The 15561-nt window shown below is 37.1% G+C and overlaps 1 protein-coding gene across 9 annotated transcripts in view; it reads right to left on the bottom strand.

Moving 5' to 3' along the window:
* The window catches only part of ATF7IP2 (activating transcription factor 7 interacting protein 2), a 76075-nt gene that overhangs the window by 14017 nt on the left and 46497 nt on the right, over positions 1 to 15561 (bottom strand). For all 9 annotated transcript variants that reach the window (XM_061401112.1, XM_061401106.1, XM_061401113.1 and 6 more), the window contains one exon: positions 384 to 454. In XM_061401112.1, the coding sequence (XP_061257096.1) occupies positions 384 to 454 (71 nt within the window). The remainder of the gene's footprint in view (positions 1 to 383; positions 455 to 15561) is intronic.

The following is a 15561-nucleotide window of genomic DNA, read 5'->3' as shown; positions in this document are numbered from 1 at the left end:
CTCTGCATTGGGAGACCAGTCTTGACCATTTAACTGCCAGGGAAGTCCCAGATTAGCCAAACTTTAAATCCAAAAGTACATCACTACCACCACCAAGACCAGAGCAAACAAGTACAAATAACAGATATGAAAGTATTTTTATAATTTATAAAGCCACTCAACACAAGTAAACAAAGAAACAACAAGTAAAGAAAGAAAAGGCCATAGATTGATTAACACAAGGTTAAAAAGAACCTCAACTTTATTAAACAATCAACTGATTTATTCAGGTTAATCACAGATATAAATTAAACATTTTTAAGAGTAGAATTTTCAATTCTGTTTTAAATACTGTTTTGAGGCTTTCTGATTTGACAGATCATATTTTAATCAACTTAACATACCTGTTGGATTTGATGCAACTGGAATTGTCAAATTAGGACTTTCCACAGAAATCAACAGGACGTCATTATTACTAAAATGAAACAAATATGTATTATTATGTTGAGACATGTAATCAATGGTTATAATTATTCTATTTTACCATTTCATAACTGATATGTTTTAATCTAACAACTGGTGGGGGGAGTCAGAATGATGATTAACCAAGTACCGAAGAAACCCTGGCGTATAACCAATTATTTATATAATCAAAAGTTCACGATACACAATGAATTCAGTAGAGATCCTTAAAATTTAGTAGAGATTCATTTACAATAAAGCCAAATGTACAATCTATAAGTATACAAGATCTATACGTGTACAAAATATACAAACGTCACTCTAGCACACATATGTGCCTTTGTGAAAATGAAACAATGTATAAAAGAAACAAACTCTTTGTTACAGATGAAGAAGTATAAAAAATATACTTAAAAATTAATTCTGCCACTACTTTACATTGTATCACAATAGTAGCAACATTTACCACAGGTAAGAAACTGAGGAAAGGATGATAAATGATGCTGATTATGGTTACAGAATATTCTGAGTCAGAAGACTGTCGTCTGCTCCATTTTACTCTGACTGCACTTTTTTGAATCTGACATTTAAAATCGGAATTTTTGTTAAGAAAAATCTTAACACAAAGTTTAGTAAGCCAATTTAATTTGCTACATTAATTTCACGTGACTGGTACACAAGGTTGTGCCATTTTCTTATAGATGCTCTTAATTCTTAGCTTTGCTATTTGGTCTATGATTCATTTCAAGTTATTTTTGTATATGTTGTAAGAGGTTCACTTTCCCTCTCTGGTTACTCTAGCAACATTTGTTGAAAAGACTACCTCTTCCTTATTAAATTATTTTGGCAACTTCATTGAAAACCAATGGACTCTCTGTATACTTTAATTTGTCCACTGATTTATATTTCTTTCCTCGTGCCAATACCATTCTCTTAATTCTTATAGCCTCACAGTTAAGTCGAACTCAGGTAGTATATGTCTTCCAACGTTATTCTTTTATAACACTGTTTTCACCTTCTAGGTCTTTTGCATTTCACACAAGTTTTTTGTTGTTGTTGTTGTTTTTGTTAGTTTATTTTCGGTTGTGCTGGGTCTTCAGTGCTGTACAGGCTTTTCTATAGTTGTGGTGCATGGGCGTCTCATTGCTGTGGAGCACAGGCTCTACGATATGAGGGCTTCACAAGCTATAGCACATGGGCATAGTAGTTGTGGGTCCTGGGCTCCAGAGCACAGGCTCAATATTTGTGGTGTATGTATGGGCTTAGTTGCTCTGTGGCATGTGTGATATTCCTGGACAAGGGATTGAAACCATTGTCTCCTGCACTGGCAGGCAGATTCTTTACCACTGAGGCACCAAGGAAACACTTCACACAAGTTTTGGATCCGTTTGTTACTTTCTACAGAAAAGGATGCCAAGATTTTAAGAGTGCACTAAATATATAGAACAATCCGGGTGAAGTGACATCAACAATGAATTTTCTGATTTGTAAACATGGCATCTCACTATATATTTATACCTCCTTCGTCTCAGTAATATTTTGTACATTTAAAAATTACTAAATAACTTTTCCAATAGCAGTTTTACGTTTATAGTAAAGTTGAGTAGAATGTACAGTGTTTTCCCATATACCTCCTAACCCCTCCCACACACCCTCCCACAAAATCCTGTACCACAGTGGTACTCTTGTTACAACTGATGAAACTATGCTAACATTACCATTATTGCCAAAGTTCATAGATTACAATAGCATTCACTCTCTTTTACAACTATTTGGCTGTATGGGGTCTTAGTTGTGGCACGGGGATCTTTAGTTGTGGCAGGCAGGATATCCAGCTGTGGCATAGGCACTGCGCTCTTCGTTGTGGGATCTGGTTCCTTGACCAGGGATTGAACCCGGGGTCCCTGCATTGCGAGCACAGAGTCAGCCACTGGACCACCAGGGAAGTCCCACAGTAGCATTTATTCTTAGTGTTAGGATGTTCTATGGATTTTGACAAATGTATAATGACAAGTATCCACCATTACAGTATAATATAGTTTCACTGCCCCAAAATCCCCAGTGCTTTGCCTGCCTATTCATCTCTCCCTACTAACTTCTGACAACATTTGATTTCTTACTATCTCCATTCAGTTCAGTTGCTCAGTCGTGTCCAACTCTTTGTGACCCCATGAATCGCAGCATGCCAGGCCTCCCTGTCCATCACCAACTCCTGGAGTTCACTCAGACTCACGCCCATCGAGTCAGTGATGCCATCCAGCCATCTCATCCTCTGTCGTCCCCTTCTCCTCCTGCCCCCAATCCCTCCCAGCATCAGAGTCTTTTCCAATGAGTCAACTCTTCACATGAGGTGGCCAAAGTACTGGAGTTTCAGCTTTAGCATCATTCCTTCCAAAGAAATCCCAGGGCTGATCTCCTTCAGAATGGACTGGTTGGATCTCCTTGCAGTCCAAGGGACTCTCAAGAGTCTTCTCCAACACCACAGTTCAAAAGCATCAGTTCTTCAGCGCTCAGCTTTCTTCACAGTCCAACCCTCACATCCATACATGACTGGAAAAACCATAGCCTGACTAGACGGACCTTTGTTGGCAAAGTAATGTCTCTGCTTTTGAATATGCTATCTAGGTTGGTCATCACTTTTCTTCCAAGGATAAGCACCTTTTAATTTCATGGCTGCAGTCACCATCTGTAGTGATTTTGGAGCCCCCAAAAATAAAGTCTGACACTGTTTCCACTGTTTCCCCATCTATTTCCCATGAAGTGATGGGACCAGATGCTATGATCTTCATTTTCTGAATGTTGAGCTTTAACCCAACTTTTTCACTCTCCTCTTTCACTTTCATCAAGAGGCTTTTGAGTTCCTCTTCACTTTCTGCCATAAGGGTGGTGTCATCTGCATATCTGAGGTTGTTGATATTTCTCCCGGCAATCTTGATTCCAGCCTGTGCTTCTTCTAGCACAGCGTTTCTCATGATGTACTCTGCATATGAGTTAAATAAGCAGGGTGACAATATACAGCCTTGACGTACTCTTTTTCCTATTTGGAACCAGTCTGTTGTTCCATGTCCAGTTCTAACTGTTGCTTCCTGACCTGCATATAGGTTTCTCAAGAGGCAGGTCAGGTGGTCTGGTATTCCTATCTCTTGAAGAATTTTCCACAGTTTATTGTGATCCACACAGTCAAAGGCTTTGGCATAGTCAATAAAGCAGAAATAGATGTTTTTCTGGAACTCTCTTCCTTTTTCCATGATCTAGCCGATGTTGGTAATTTGATCTCTGATTCCTCTGCCTTTCCTAAAACCTGCTTGAACATCTGGAAGTTCATGGTTCACATATTGCTGAAGCCTGGCTTGGAGAATTTTGAGCATTACTTTACTAGCACGTGAGATGAGTGCAATTGTGCGGTAGTTTGAGCATTCTTTGGCATTGCCTTTCTTTGGGACTGGAATGAAAACTGACCTTTTCCAGTCCTGTGACCACTGCTGAGTTTTCCAAATGTGCTGGCATATTGAGTGCAGCACTTTCACAGCATCATCTTTCAGGATTTGAAATAGCTCCACTGGAATTTCATCACCTCTACTAGCTTTGTTTGTAGTGATACTTTCTAAGGCCCACTTGACTTCACATTCCAGGATGTCTGGGTCTAGGTGAGTGATCACACCATCATGATTATCTGAGTCGTGAAGATCTTTTTTGTACAGTTCTTCTGTGTATTCTTGCCACGTCTTCTTAATATCTTCTGCTTCTGTTAGGTCCATACCATTTCTGTCCTTTATCCAGCCCATCTTCGCATGAATTGTTCCCTTGGTATCTCTAATTTTCTTGAAGAGATCCCTAGTCTTTCCCATTCTGTTGTTTTCCTCTATTTCTTTCCATTGATCACTGAGGAAGGCCTTATCTCTTCTTGCTATTCTTTGGAACTCTGCATTCAGATGCTTATGTCTCCATAGTTTTACCTTTTCTAGAATGTCATGTAGTTGAAATCACCAGTATATGGCTTTCTCATATTGGCTTCTTTTCACTTAATAATACACATTTAAGTTTCCTCCAGGTCTTTTCATAGCTTGATAGCTCATTTCTTTTCTTTTTTTTTTTTTAAGCACTAAATAGTATTCTATTGTCTGAATGTACCACATTTGTTTATCCCTTCACTTACGGAAGGACATCCTGGGGCAAGTTTTGGCAGTTATGAACAAAACACATTTTATATGATTCTATTTTCTCTCCTTTTTTAGCATATTATACTATTTTAATTAGTAGCTTCCCTAGAGTTTGCAATATACATTGACAACTACTCCAAGTCAGTTGTCAAATAAATTCTACACTGCTTCAAAAGGAGTACCTTCGTTCTCAGTTACATCCGACTCTTTGTGATCCCATTAACTGTAGCCCATCAGGCTCCTCTGTCCATAGAATTTCCCAAGAATACTGGAGTGAGTTGCCATTTCCTCTTCCAGGGGATCTTCCCCACCCAGAAATTGAACCTGCGTCTCCTGCATGGCAGGCAAATTCTTTTCTGTTGTGTCACTGATAAAAGCCCCTACAAGTACCTTATAATAATAAAATATTCCTAATTCCTCTTTCTGTTCCTTGAATCAGTGCTGCCATTCATTTCACTTATAGTAAGTGTGTTAACAAGCACACACATGCATACACAATCAAATACACTGTTGCTATTAATTTGAACAAACTCTTATCAGTTAAATCAACTAAGAAGAAAAATAAAAGGTTCTACTTTATGTTCACGCATTTCTTTTCTTTATGTAGATCTGATTTTCTGACATACCATTTTCCTTCTCTATGAAGAATTTTTAACATTTCCTGTAAAGCAGATCTATTGGCAACTAATACCCTAAATTTTTGTTTGTCTGAGAAAGACTATTTCTCCTTCAACTTTGAAGGATGTCCACAGTGCAAAGCATTTTAGGTTGGTAAATTTTGTTCTCATAACACTTGAAAAACTTCACTCTACTTTCTTATTGTTTGTATAGTTTAAAGAAGTTGATGTAACTCTTACCTTAGCTCCTCCATAGATAAGGTGCTTTTTCCTTGGCTTTCAAGATAGCTTCAATTTTCTGAAGTTTAAACTATATTTAGGTGTATGTGTTTGGTATTTATCCTGCTTGGTGTTCTCTGAGCTCCCTGGATTGTGGTTTGGTCTCTAATGTTTATTTGGGAGAAATTCTTAGTCACTGTTACTTCAAACATTGCTTTTGTTCCTTTCTTTCTTCCTTCTGGAATTCCCATTATGCATATGTAATTCCCTTTGTAGTAGGCGACCTGAGCTCTTGGATATTCTGGGTTGTTATTGTCATTTTTTTTTTCCCCTCTTAGTCATATTATTAAGGTCAGTCATCGCTTTTCTTAGCAATGTCTAACTAATAAACCCATAAACAGCTTTCTTCAATTCTGTCAGTAGTTTTTATCTCAAGCATTTTTCTTACAATTTCCATCTCTCTGTTTACATTACCAACCAGTTCTTGGATTTTGTCTCTTTCTATTAAAGTACATTAATCATAGTTTCTAAAAAATTCCTGGTTTGATAATTTCAACATTCCTGCCATATCTGACTCTGGTTCTGATGCTCGTTTGGTATCTTCAAATTGTTGTTTTTGATTTTTAGTCGGGTCATTTTTTTGTTGAAAGGTAGACATGATGTACTGGTTAAAAGGAACTATGGTAAACAGGCCTTCAGTAATGCAGTGGTAAAATGTGCGGAAGGAGGAGGCACTCTACTTTTCTTATGATTAGGCCTTTTAGTGAGCCTGTGCCCCTAGAATGTGAAATTCACTAGTTCGTCTCTGTCCCCACAGCCCTCTTAGGTGGGAAAGGATGGCGAGAAGGGGCTGGAGTTGTCTATTTCTCTTCCTCCATGTGTAATGCTAAAGGGAGCACATGTTGGATGTTTTCTTTCCCCCAGGTAGGTTAATCTCTGGTAATAGTTTCTCCTGAGGGTTCAGTTCAGCTCAGTTCAGTCACTCAGTTGTGTCCAACTCTTTGCGACCCCATGAATCGCAGCATGCCAGGCCTCCCTGTCCATCACCAACTCCCGGAGTTCACTGAGACTCACGTCCATCGAGTCAGTGATGTCATCCAGACATCTCATCCTCTGTCGTCCCCTTCTCCTCTTGCCCCTAATCCCTCCCAGCATCAGAGTCTTTTCCAATGAGTCAACTCTTTGCATGAGGTGGCCAAAGTACTGGAGTTTCAGCTTTAGCATCATTCCTTCCAAAGAAATCCCAGGGCTGATCTCCTTCAGAATGGACTGGTTGGATCTCCTTGCAGTCCAAGGGACTCTCAAGAGTCTTCTCCAACACCACAGTTCAAAAGCATCAATTCTTCGGCGCTCAGCCTTCTTCACAGTCCAACTCTCACATCCATATATGACCAGTGGAAAAACCATAGCCTTGACTAGACGAACCTTTGTTGGCAAAGTAATGTCTCTGCTTTTCAATATGCTATCTAGGTTGGTCATAACTTTTCTTCCAAGGGGTAAGCATCTTTTAATTTCATGGCTGCAGTCACCATCTGTAGTGATTTTGGAGCCCAGAAAAATAAAGTCTGACACTGTTTCCACTGTTTCCCCATGTATTTCCCATGAAGTGGTGGGACCAGATGCCATGATCTTCGTTTTCTGAATGTTGAGCTTTAAGCCAACTTTTTCACTCTCCACTTTCACTTTCATCAAGAGGCTTTTGAGTTCCTCTTCACTTTCTGCCATAAGGGTGGTGTCGTAGGGTAGGCCTATTCAAAAGCTTTTTTTACCTTGCCCATTGCTGGAAACATGAAAGAATTTTTTTCCAGTGAAGATCAGTAGAGCTCATATAGGTAAAACTCACAAAACTGTGCCTTCTCCAGTACCAGGACACTGCCCCCCTTCTGCCTTCCTCCTGCCTTGGAGTTTTTAACTCTGAGATTTATCTACTCTGAGCCCTCAGCAATTACAATTTGGGATTCCCTACCCCAGCAGTGGTTGCCGTGGAGGTTTCTGTTCCAGGATGTTTTGATTCTCCGTTTTTGCCTGATTCTATCTCCAATTTGAGGGGCAGTAGTTTGCTCAATGACCTTACTTCTATGGTGGATCAGAGATGAGTGGTTGATTTTTTTCAGTTTGTTCAGCTTTTTACTTGTTAGTATGGAGTGATGACACCTCACATGCTAGATCAGAAATCTGAAGTCTACTTTGTAGTTCTGAAATTAGGTCTTATATATATATTCTGGTAATTTACTCCTATGAATACCACATTCTTTGATGATATTATGTTCATAAGTGGCATTAATTTAAAATTTTAAATTGTTTATTGCCTGTATATAGAAATACTATAAGAAAACAGTATTATATATAACATATATACACACAGCACATAGTACAGAGGAAGGGTGTCATATATACACAGACATAGACCCTATACGGGTCTTCCCAGATGGAGCAGTGGTAAAGAATCTGTCCACCAATGCAGGAGATGCAAGAGATGTGGGTTTGATGCCTGGGTCAGGAAGATCCCCTAAAGCAGGAAACGACAATCCACTACAGTATTCTTGTCTGGAAAATTTCATGGACAGAGAAGTCTGGCAGGCTACAGTCCATGACTGAGCACACACAGATACCCTATACAGAAACACAATAAAATATTTTATATTTATCCACATAGTTATAACTTCTAGCACTCTTCATTACTTTACCTTTGCATAGATCCAATTTTCCATCTGGTATTATTTTCCTTCTACCTGATGAAGCTCCTTTGTATTCCTGTAGTTCAGGTCTGCTGCTGAGGTATTTTCACTTTTTTTTTAGTGTGAAAAAGTCTGTTTTTCTTGTACACGTCTGAAAGATATTTTCACTGAGTGTAGAACTGCAGAAACTGAGACAGTTTCTCTTTTAATCAATTAGAGATGTCGCTCCACTTCAGTACTTTAGAGACGTCTTGCTTTCAACATCTTTAAAGTTTGAATAGTTTACAGTGAGAATCCACATTCTATTTTTGTTCCTTTCCATGTAATGTGTCTTTTCTCTGGCTGCTTTTAAGATTTCCTTGTCAACACTGATTTTTAGCAATCTGGTTTGATGTGCTTTCCTTTTGCTTCTTCTTCTTAGGTTTGTCAACCTTTGTTCTTTTCTACTTACGGGTTTAGAATTTTCATCAAATTTGGAAAAATTTTAGATATATTTTCCTGCCCCCCACCTAGTGATGACTACAATGATATATATATTAGACTGATTGATACTATTCTTCAAGTTTCTCATGCTCTGTGCTTTTTCTCCTCATGCTTTTGTTTGAACAGTTTCTGATGATATTTCACTGATTCTTAAAAAGTCAGTAGTTATCTATTTTGTTATTAATCCTATCCAATGTATTTTTCAATTTAGTCCGTTTCATCTCTAGAAGTACATTTGCTTTTTTTTGTATCTTCCATTTCTCCTCTCATGGTGACATTTTGCTCCATATTGTTGGATATGAAGAATATATATTGACAATTGCTATTTTATGTTGTTATCTGGTAAGCCCGTCAACCATGCTAATTCTAGGTTTGTTTCTATCATTTTGGTTTCTCCTTGTTATGGGTTATCTTTTTCATATTTTGCATGCCTAGTAATTTTCTAGCAGATGTCAGACACTGTAAAATTCACACTGTTGTATGATGTTTCATTCCATCAGAGTGTATTGGACTTTATTCTCACATAAAGTTAAATTACTGAGGATTAGTTTCACTCCTTTGAGGCCTTTTAGCTTCTTGGGATAGGTCCACTGCAGTCTTTTAGTCTAGGACTAATTTAGCCCACTACAGCTATACACGTCCAAGAACTCGACCTGTTGTTCCATTTAAGTCTCTTCATTATAGCCAGTGAGAAAGAAAAAATGTTCCCAGCTCTGTGCAATCACCAGAAAATGTCTGGCCCTCTTCCTTACATTAGTACTTACCTAACCCTCTCGTTTTTCTATTCTTTGCTTGTATAGATCTGTGATCAGTCAATGATTTAATGGGTTCCCTTTGGAGACTGAATTCTGCCTTTATGTAATTACCTCTTCTTCATTATTCTGCTTCAAAACTTCTAGGTAATTCAGATTCTCCAATATCTGATCTAAATGTACTAAGACCAAGCAGGCTGTTTGGGCTCCTCCCACCCCTGTTTTTCAACTTGGAAAATCCCTCCAGGCAGAGTTGGCATAATTGTTTAGTGCATTTCATTTGTTTCCTTTCTCACAGGAATCAAGTCTTGTATTCCTTGTTGAACAATGTCTGAACACAATTTTTTTATTTGGTCTAGTCTTCTGGATGTTTACAACAAAAGAACAATTCCTTTAGCAGTTAATACTTCATGAACAGGAGACATTTCCCCATACAGTGACTTCCACTTCTGTGAAATCAACTGTTTTTTAAGTACACTTTTGAACTCAGATTTAATTGAATAATTTTTATATCAAAATTATCAATAAGATATTCTGACAAAAGCTATTATTTCTAAGTTCAATAAATAAAAAAGTGTTCAGATCCAAATTTTTTATCAATGATATTTTACTCTTCTATTCATTTTTGGCCTCGAACAAAACTTACAAAGTTTATTTTGTATATATTTTTTTCTACTAGTCATATAGTATATGGAAGACTAATAGCTGTATTTAACTCTGTTGCTTAACTACAAAAAACTATAAGCAACTCTTTTCAGATATTCATTACACTACAGACAAAACTCTCTTTTCAAGCTCAAAATGCTTAATTTGATATCTCTACTGTTTTTAATATTTGCTGCTATAGTAGATCAAACATAATGTTATTTAAGAGTCTAAGACATTAAGCAGAAAGACTTTAAAAAGCAGAGTAAAATTTTTGTCAGTCTCATTGAAATTTTGGTTTGGGGAGGTAAGGTAAAGATTTAGAAGCCACCAAAGAGGAGAGGCCCTGGTGAACACTACAAGCTTTCAGCTGGAGAAGCCACTGAGGGCTACATCTCCAAAGTCAGAGTGAACTAGATGTAGAAGCAGACTAACCAAAGTAACAGGCCTGAATTTATACCATTCTCTGAGCAGATTAGGTGACCAGGCCCTACTCTATCTGCCAGAAGACAGAATAAATCTTGTCTATAGGAAGATATTATCCAGAGCCTCACCAATTCTTCAGAAATTATCAAGTGCACTGACAGAATCAAATGACTGGAAACTGAGAGAAAAACATATACACAGATGATTGTGATACTAGAGTTATAAAACAAGAACATTAAAAAAAAAAAAACTATGAAAGTTAGTTTTTAAAATATTGAGGAAAGATAGAGAAAATAGTTAAAACCAGATGGAAATTTATCAGAAAAATAATAATCTGCCTGCAATGCAGGAGATCCAGGTTTGATCTCTGGGTCAGGAAAATCTGAAAAGCTGAAAACCCAGGAAAATCTCTAAGCCTAGAGAAGGGAATGGCTACCCATTCCAGTATTCTTGCCTGGAGAAGTGGAAAGACTTGGAAAGGGAAAAGATATTCTTGGTAAATAAATCTGACAAAAATTTAAGACAGGCAACTCAAAAGGAAAACACACAAAAGTCTTAGAGAAACTTAATGAAGGAAGTTACCCAAATTACTATCAAACATAAAGTATTTAATTTCATTATTAGAAAGAAACAATTAAAACAAATACAGGCATACCACAGAGACATAGCATGTCTGATTCCAGATCATAGTAATATTAAGTAAATACTTCAATAAAGTGGATCACATGAATTTTTTTGATTTCCCAGTGCATATAAAAGCTATGTTTACTATACTATACTGTGCTGTATACTACACAGTAGTCTATAAAGTGTGAAAAAGCATTATGTCTAAAAAAATAATGTACATGCCTTTATTTAAAAATATTTAATTGCTAAAAGATTCTAACCCATCATGTGAGCCTTCAGTAAGTTGTAATCTTTTTGCTGATGGATGATCTTGTGTCAATGTTGATGGCTGCTGACCGATCAGGGTGGTGGTGGTTGCTGAAGGCTGGGGTGTCTATGGCAATTTCTTAAGATAATAGTTAAATCTGCTGCATGAATTAACTCATCCCATCACAAAGCAACTGGTGTTTCTGTAGCATTTTATTAGCATTTTATCCACAGAAAAACTTCTTTAAAAATTGGAGTCAAACTTCTCAGACTTAGTCACTGCTTTATCAACTAAGTTTATGTAATATTCTAAATCCTTTGTTGTCCCTTCAACAGTCTTCACAGGATCTCCAACAAGAATAGATCCATCTCAAGAAACCAATTTATTTGTTTGTCCATCAAAGGTTATCATGAGATTGCAGCAATTCAGGCTCTGCTTCTAGTTCTCTTGCTATTCCACCACATTTACTCTTACTTCCTCCACTGAAGTCCTGAACCCCTCAAAGCCATCCATGAAATTTAAAATCAACCTCCTCCAAATTTCTGTTAATGCTGACCTTTTGATTTCTTGTCATGAGTCATGAGTGTTCTTAATGTATCTAGAATGGTAATTCCTTTCCAGAAAGTTTTCAAATTACTTTGCTCAGATCCATTGCAGGAATCACTATCTATAGCAGCAATAGCTAAACAAAATATGTAAAATAATAAAAGTTGAAATTACTTCTTGATCCATGGGCTGCAGAAAAGATGTTCTGTTAGCAGGCATGAAAACAACATTAATCCCATTGTAGATCACCATCAGAGCTCTTGGGTGGCCAGGTGCATTGTCAATACGCAGTAAATTTCAAGAGGAAACTTTTTTCTGAGCAGTAGATCTCAAACATGCAGTTCAGTAAAACTTTCAGTAATTTAAGCCTGGGTATGCTGTCAGCCAGGCATTGTTGCTCTACTTATACAGCACAAGCAAAGTAGATTTAGCCTAATTCTTAGGAGCCCTGAGATTTTTGGAAGGGTAAATGAGCACTGGCTTCAATTTAAAAGTCACTAGCTACATTAGGCTTCAAAAAGAGAGTCAGCTTGTTCTTTGAATTTTTTTTTTCTTTTAAAAGTCAGGGCCCAAGGAGGTCAGACTTTTAAAAATTAATTAATTAGGCTGCACTGGGTTTTAGTAGCAGAACTCGGGATCTTCAATCTTCATTGCAGCATGCAGGATCTTTTAGTTGCAACATGCAAACTTAGTTGTGGCATGTGGGATCTAGTTCCCTGACCAGGGATCAAACCTGGACCACCTGCATTGGGAGGTTGGAGTTTCAGCCCCTGGACCAGCAAGGATGTCCCAATGTCCTTTGAAATTTTGAAGCCAGACATTAACTTCTCTGTTATGAAAGTCCTAGATGTCATCTTCTTGCAAAATAAGATTGCTTCATCTACACTTTTGTTTAATGTTACCATCTTTGTTAATTATCTTTGGCAGATCTTCTGGATAGTTTACTGCAACATCTACATCAGCACTTGCTGCTTAACCTCACACTTTATGTTATGGATATGGTTTTTTTCCCTTAAACCTCATGAACCAACCTCTGAAACATTTTTTCTGCAGCTTCCTCATCATCACTCTAATCCTCCATAGAACTGAAGTTAGAGCCTTGCTCTGGGTTAGGCTTTGGCTTAAGCTAATGTTCTGGTTGATCTTATCCAGGCCTTTAAAACTTTCTCTATATCAGCAATAAGGTCGCTTCTTTCTTGTCATTTACGTGCTCTGGAGTAGCACGGTTAATTTCCTTAGAGAACTTCTCCTTGGCACTCATCATTCACAGCTTGGCCAACCATTTGGTGCAAGAGGCCTAGTTTTCTGCCCATCTCAAAGTTTCTAACATGCCCTACTTACTAAGCTTAATCATTTCTAGCCTTTGACTTACAAGTGAGAGATATGTGGGCCTTCTTTTCACTTCAACACTTAAAAGGCCATTGTAGGGTTATTATTCATTAGCCTAATTTCAATATTGTTAAATCTCAGGCAGAAGGAAGGCCCAAGGAGAGGGAGACAGATGGGGTCAGTGCAGCAGTCAGAATGCACATATTTATTAAGTTTCATGTCTTATATGAGTATGGTTTGTGGCAACTGAAAACAAATAGAATAGTAATATCAAAGATCACTGATTACAAATCACCATGACAATATAATAATAATGGGAAAGTATGAAATATTGTGAGAACTGCCAAAATATGACACAGACACAAAGTGAGTAAATGCTATTAGAAAAATAGTGCCAACAGACTTGTCTGATGCAGGGCTGCCATGAACTTTCAATGTGTAAAAAAAAAAAAAACAATATCTGTGAAGCAAAATAAAGCAAAGCATGATGAAACAAGGCATGCTCATAAGTGACACTATGAACATACTGTGAGGCTAAAGTGAAAAGGGCAGATAATACCAGTGTTGGCAAGGACCTGGAATAACAAACACCTCATATACTCATTGGGAGAGTAACTTGACACAACTTCTTTAGCAAAGTGTTTAGTAACATCAAATCTGAGAATACACATATTCTATGACCTACCAATTCCACTTCTAGTCAAACGTCCAACAGAAATGTGTGTGTATATATATATACACACATTCACCAACAGACATGCAAAAGAATGTTCAGAGCAGCACTAATCATAATTTTCCCATCTGCAAATAACTTAGATGTCCATCAAGAGTTGTGAATGGAGTAAGTTGTGGTATATTCATATAATGGACATTATACAGCAATAAAAATGATCAAATCATTGTTGCTAAGCAACAGCATGGATGAATCTCTCAACACACAAATCTGGGTAAAAGAGGCAAGAAACCAAAGTTCATTAAGTATGATTCCATTTACATAAAGATGAAAAGGAAATAAAAGCAATCCATGGGGTCAGAAGTTAGGATGGTGTTTACTGGTGTCAGTGTGGTAAGGGTGGGGCTGGTGACTGGCATGAGGCAGAACAGATGTCACTGTTGTTTTTTTCATCTGGGTGATACTTTCAAAACGTGTTTACTTTGTCAAAGCTATACATTTACTATTTGTGCACTTTTCAGTAGGCATTATATGTCAATGTTATTTTAAAATTTGTGAGTACATGTGAAGTTGCTAATGCTTATCTTGAGAAATTCATTTATACATCTAAATGAATTCCACTAAAGACTACAATTCCACAAGCATTTAATGATATGTAACTTTCATATGTAACTGTTCCACTGACTGGTTCCAATGATGGCTCTTTTTTTAAGAAACCATACCTGGGAGGAAAACTGAGGACACTGATGATTTTCATGGTCTTCTAGACGCACCTATGTTTCTACTTATACTCTACCTTGGAGAAAAACTTCTGTGTCTAAAATTAGTAATTAAAGTTCTCCAGGTAATGTTACAATAAAGTAGCCTAATAGCAGGGATCTGGAGACAAAATTGGGTCTAAATCCTGGCTCTGCCATTTATTTAACTAGCTGAGTGTTTTGGGGGCAGGAAACTTGGTTAAAGAGAGATATGTAAGATTAAATAAGTATTAATCATGAATAGGAAGGAGCACATGCAAAATAGCGGAAAGTTTTATACTATGGCTGGTAACTACTATTTTCTCCTTTGTATCTCTGCAAACATTTCTTCACATGAAGTTCAATGTAAGGCTTATTTTTTAGACTATAGTAATGTTTCATTGCATCAACACTGGTGAAGTGGTCTGTTTTTGAGTGCCTTAGACCGTGATGCTTTTCATCTTTGGAAATGATTGCATATAAAGGCATTTTCTTTCATTTACACAAGTTCCTTTTGCATCAGATACATATTCTGGTTCACAAGCCTTCTCTTCTATGAGTTTTCTGGCTCAGCTGTTCCTGCCTTTTTTTTTTTTTTTCACACTCTAAAAAGAAAATACTTAAACCATTATTATAAACACAGAAAGTTAGAAGTGGCACTAATTCCTTCAACACCTGAGGTATCAGAAGAAACAAATATAAAGTCTCATAGCTTTCTCTAGAGTTATAAAAAAGAAAGAACAATATTTTCCCTTTACTTTTTAAAAAGCTCCTTTATTTCTCAAATATTCTAAAAATTTTTAAATAAATTACTATGTATAGAAAATTTACATACATAAACTGCTACGTAGAATAGCTACGATGGAGGGAGGCCCCCACATTTGAACAATTTAAGAAGCTATATTAAAAAAATTTTTTTAAGAAAGAAAAATTAAAATATCTGTTTGAAGACATCAGAAAGCTCTGATGAAAGCCAGGATA

The sequence above is a fragment of the Bos javanicus genome, chromosome 25, assembly GCF_032452875.1.
Source record: "Bos javanicus breed banteng chromosome 25, ARS-OSU_banteng_1.0, whole genome shotgun sequence".
In the NCBI taxonomy this organism is placed as follows: Eukaryota; Metazoa; Chordata; class Mammalia; order Artiodactyla; family Bovidae; genus Bos; species Bos javanicus.
The sequence above is the reverse complement of the archived record's forward strand: the minus strand, read 5'-3'. Positions and strand labels throughout refer to the sequence as shown.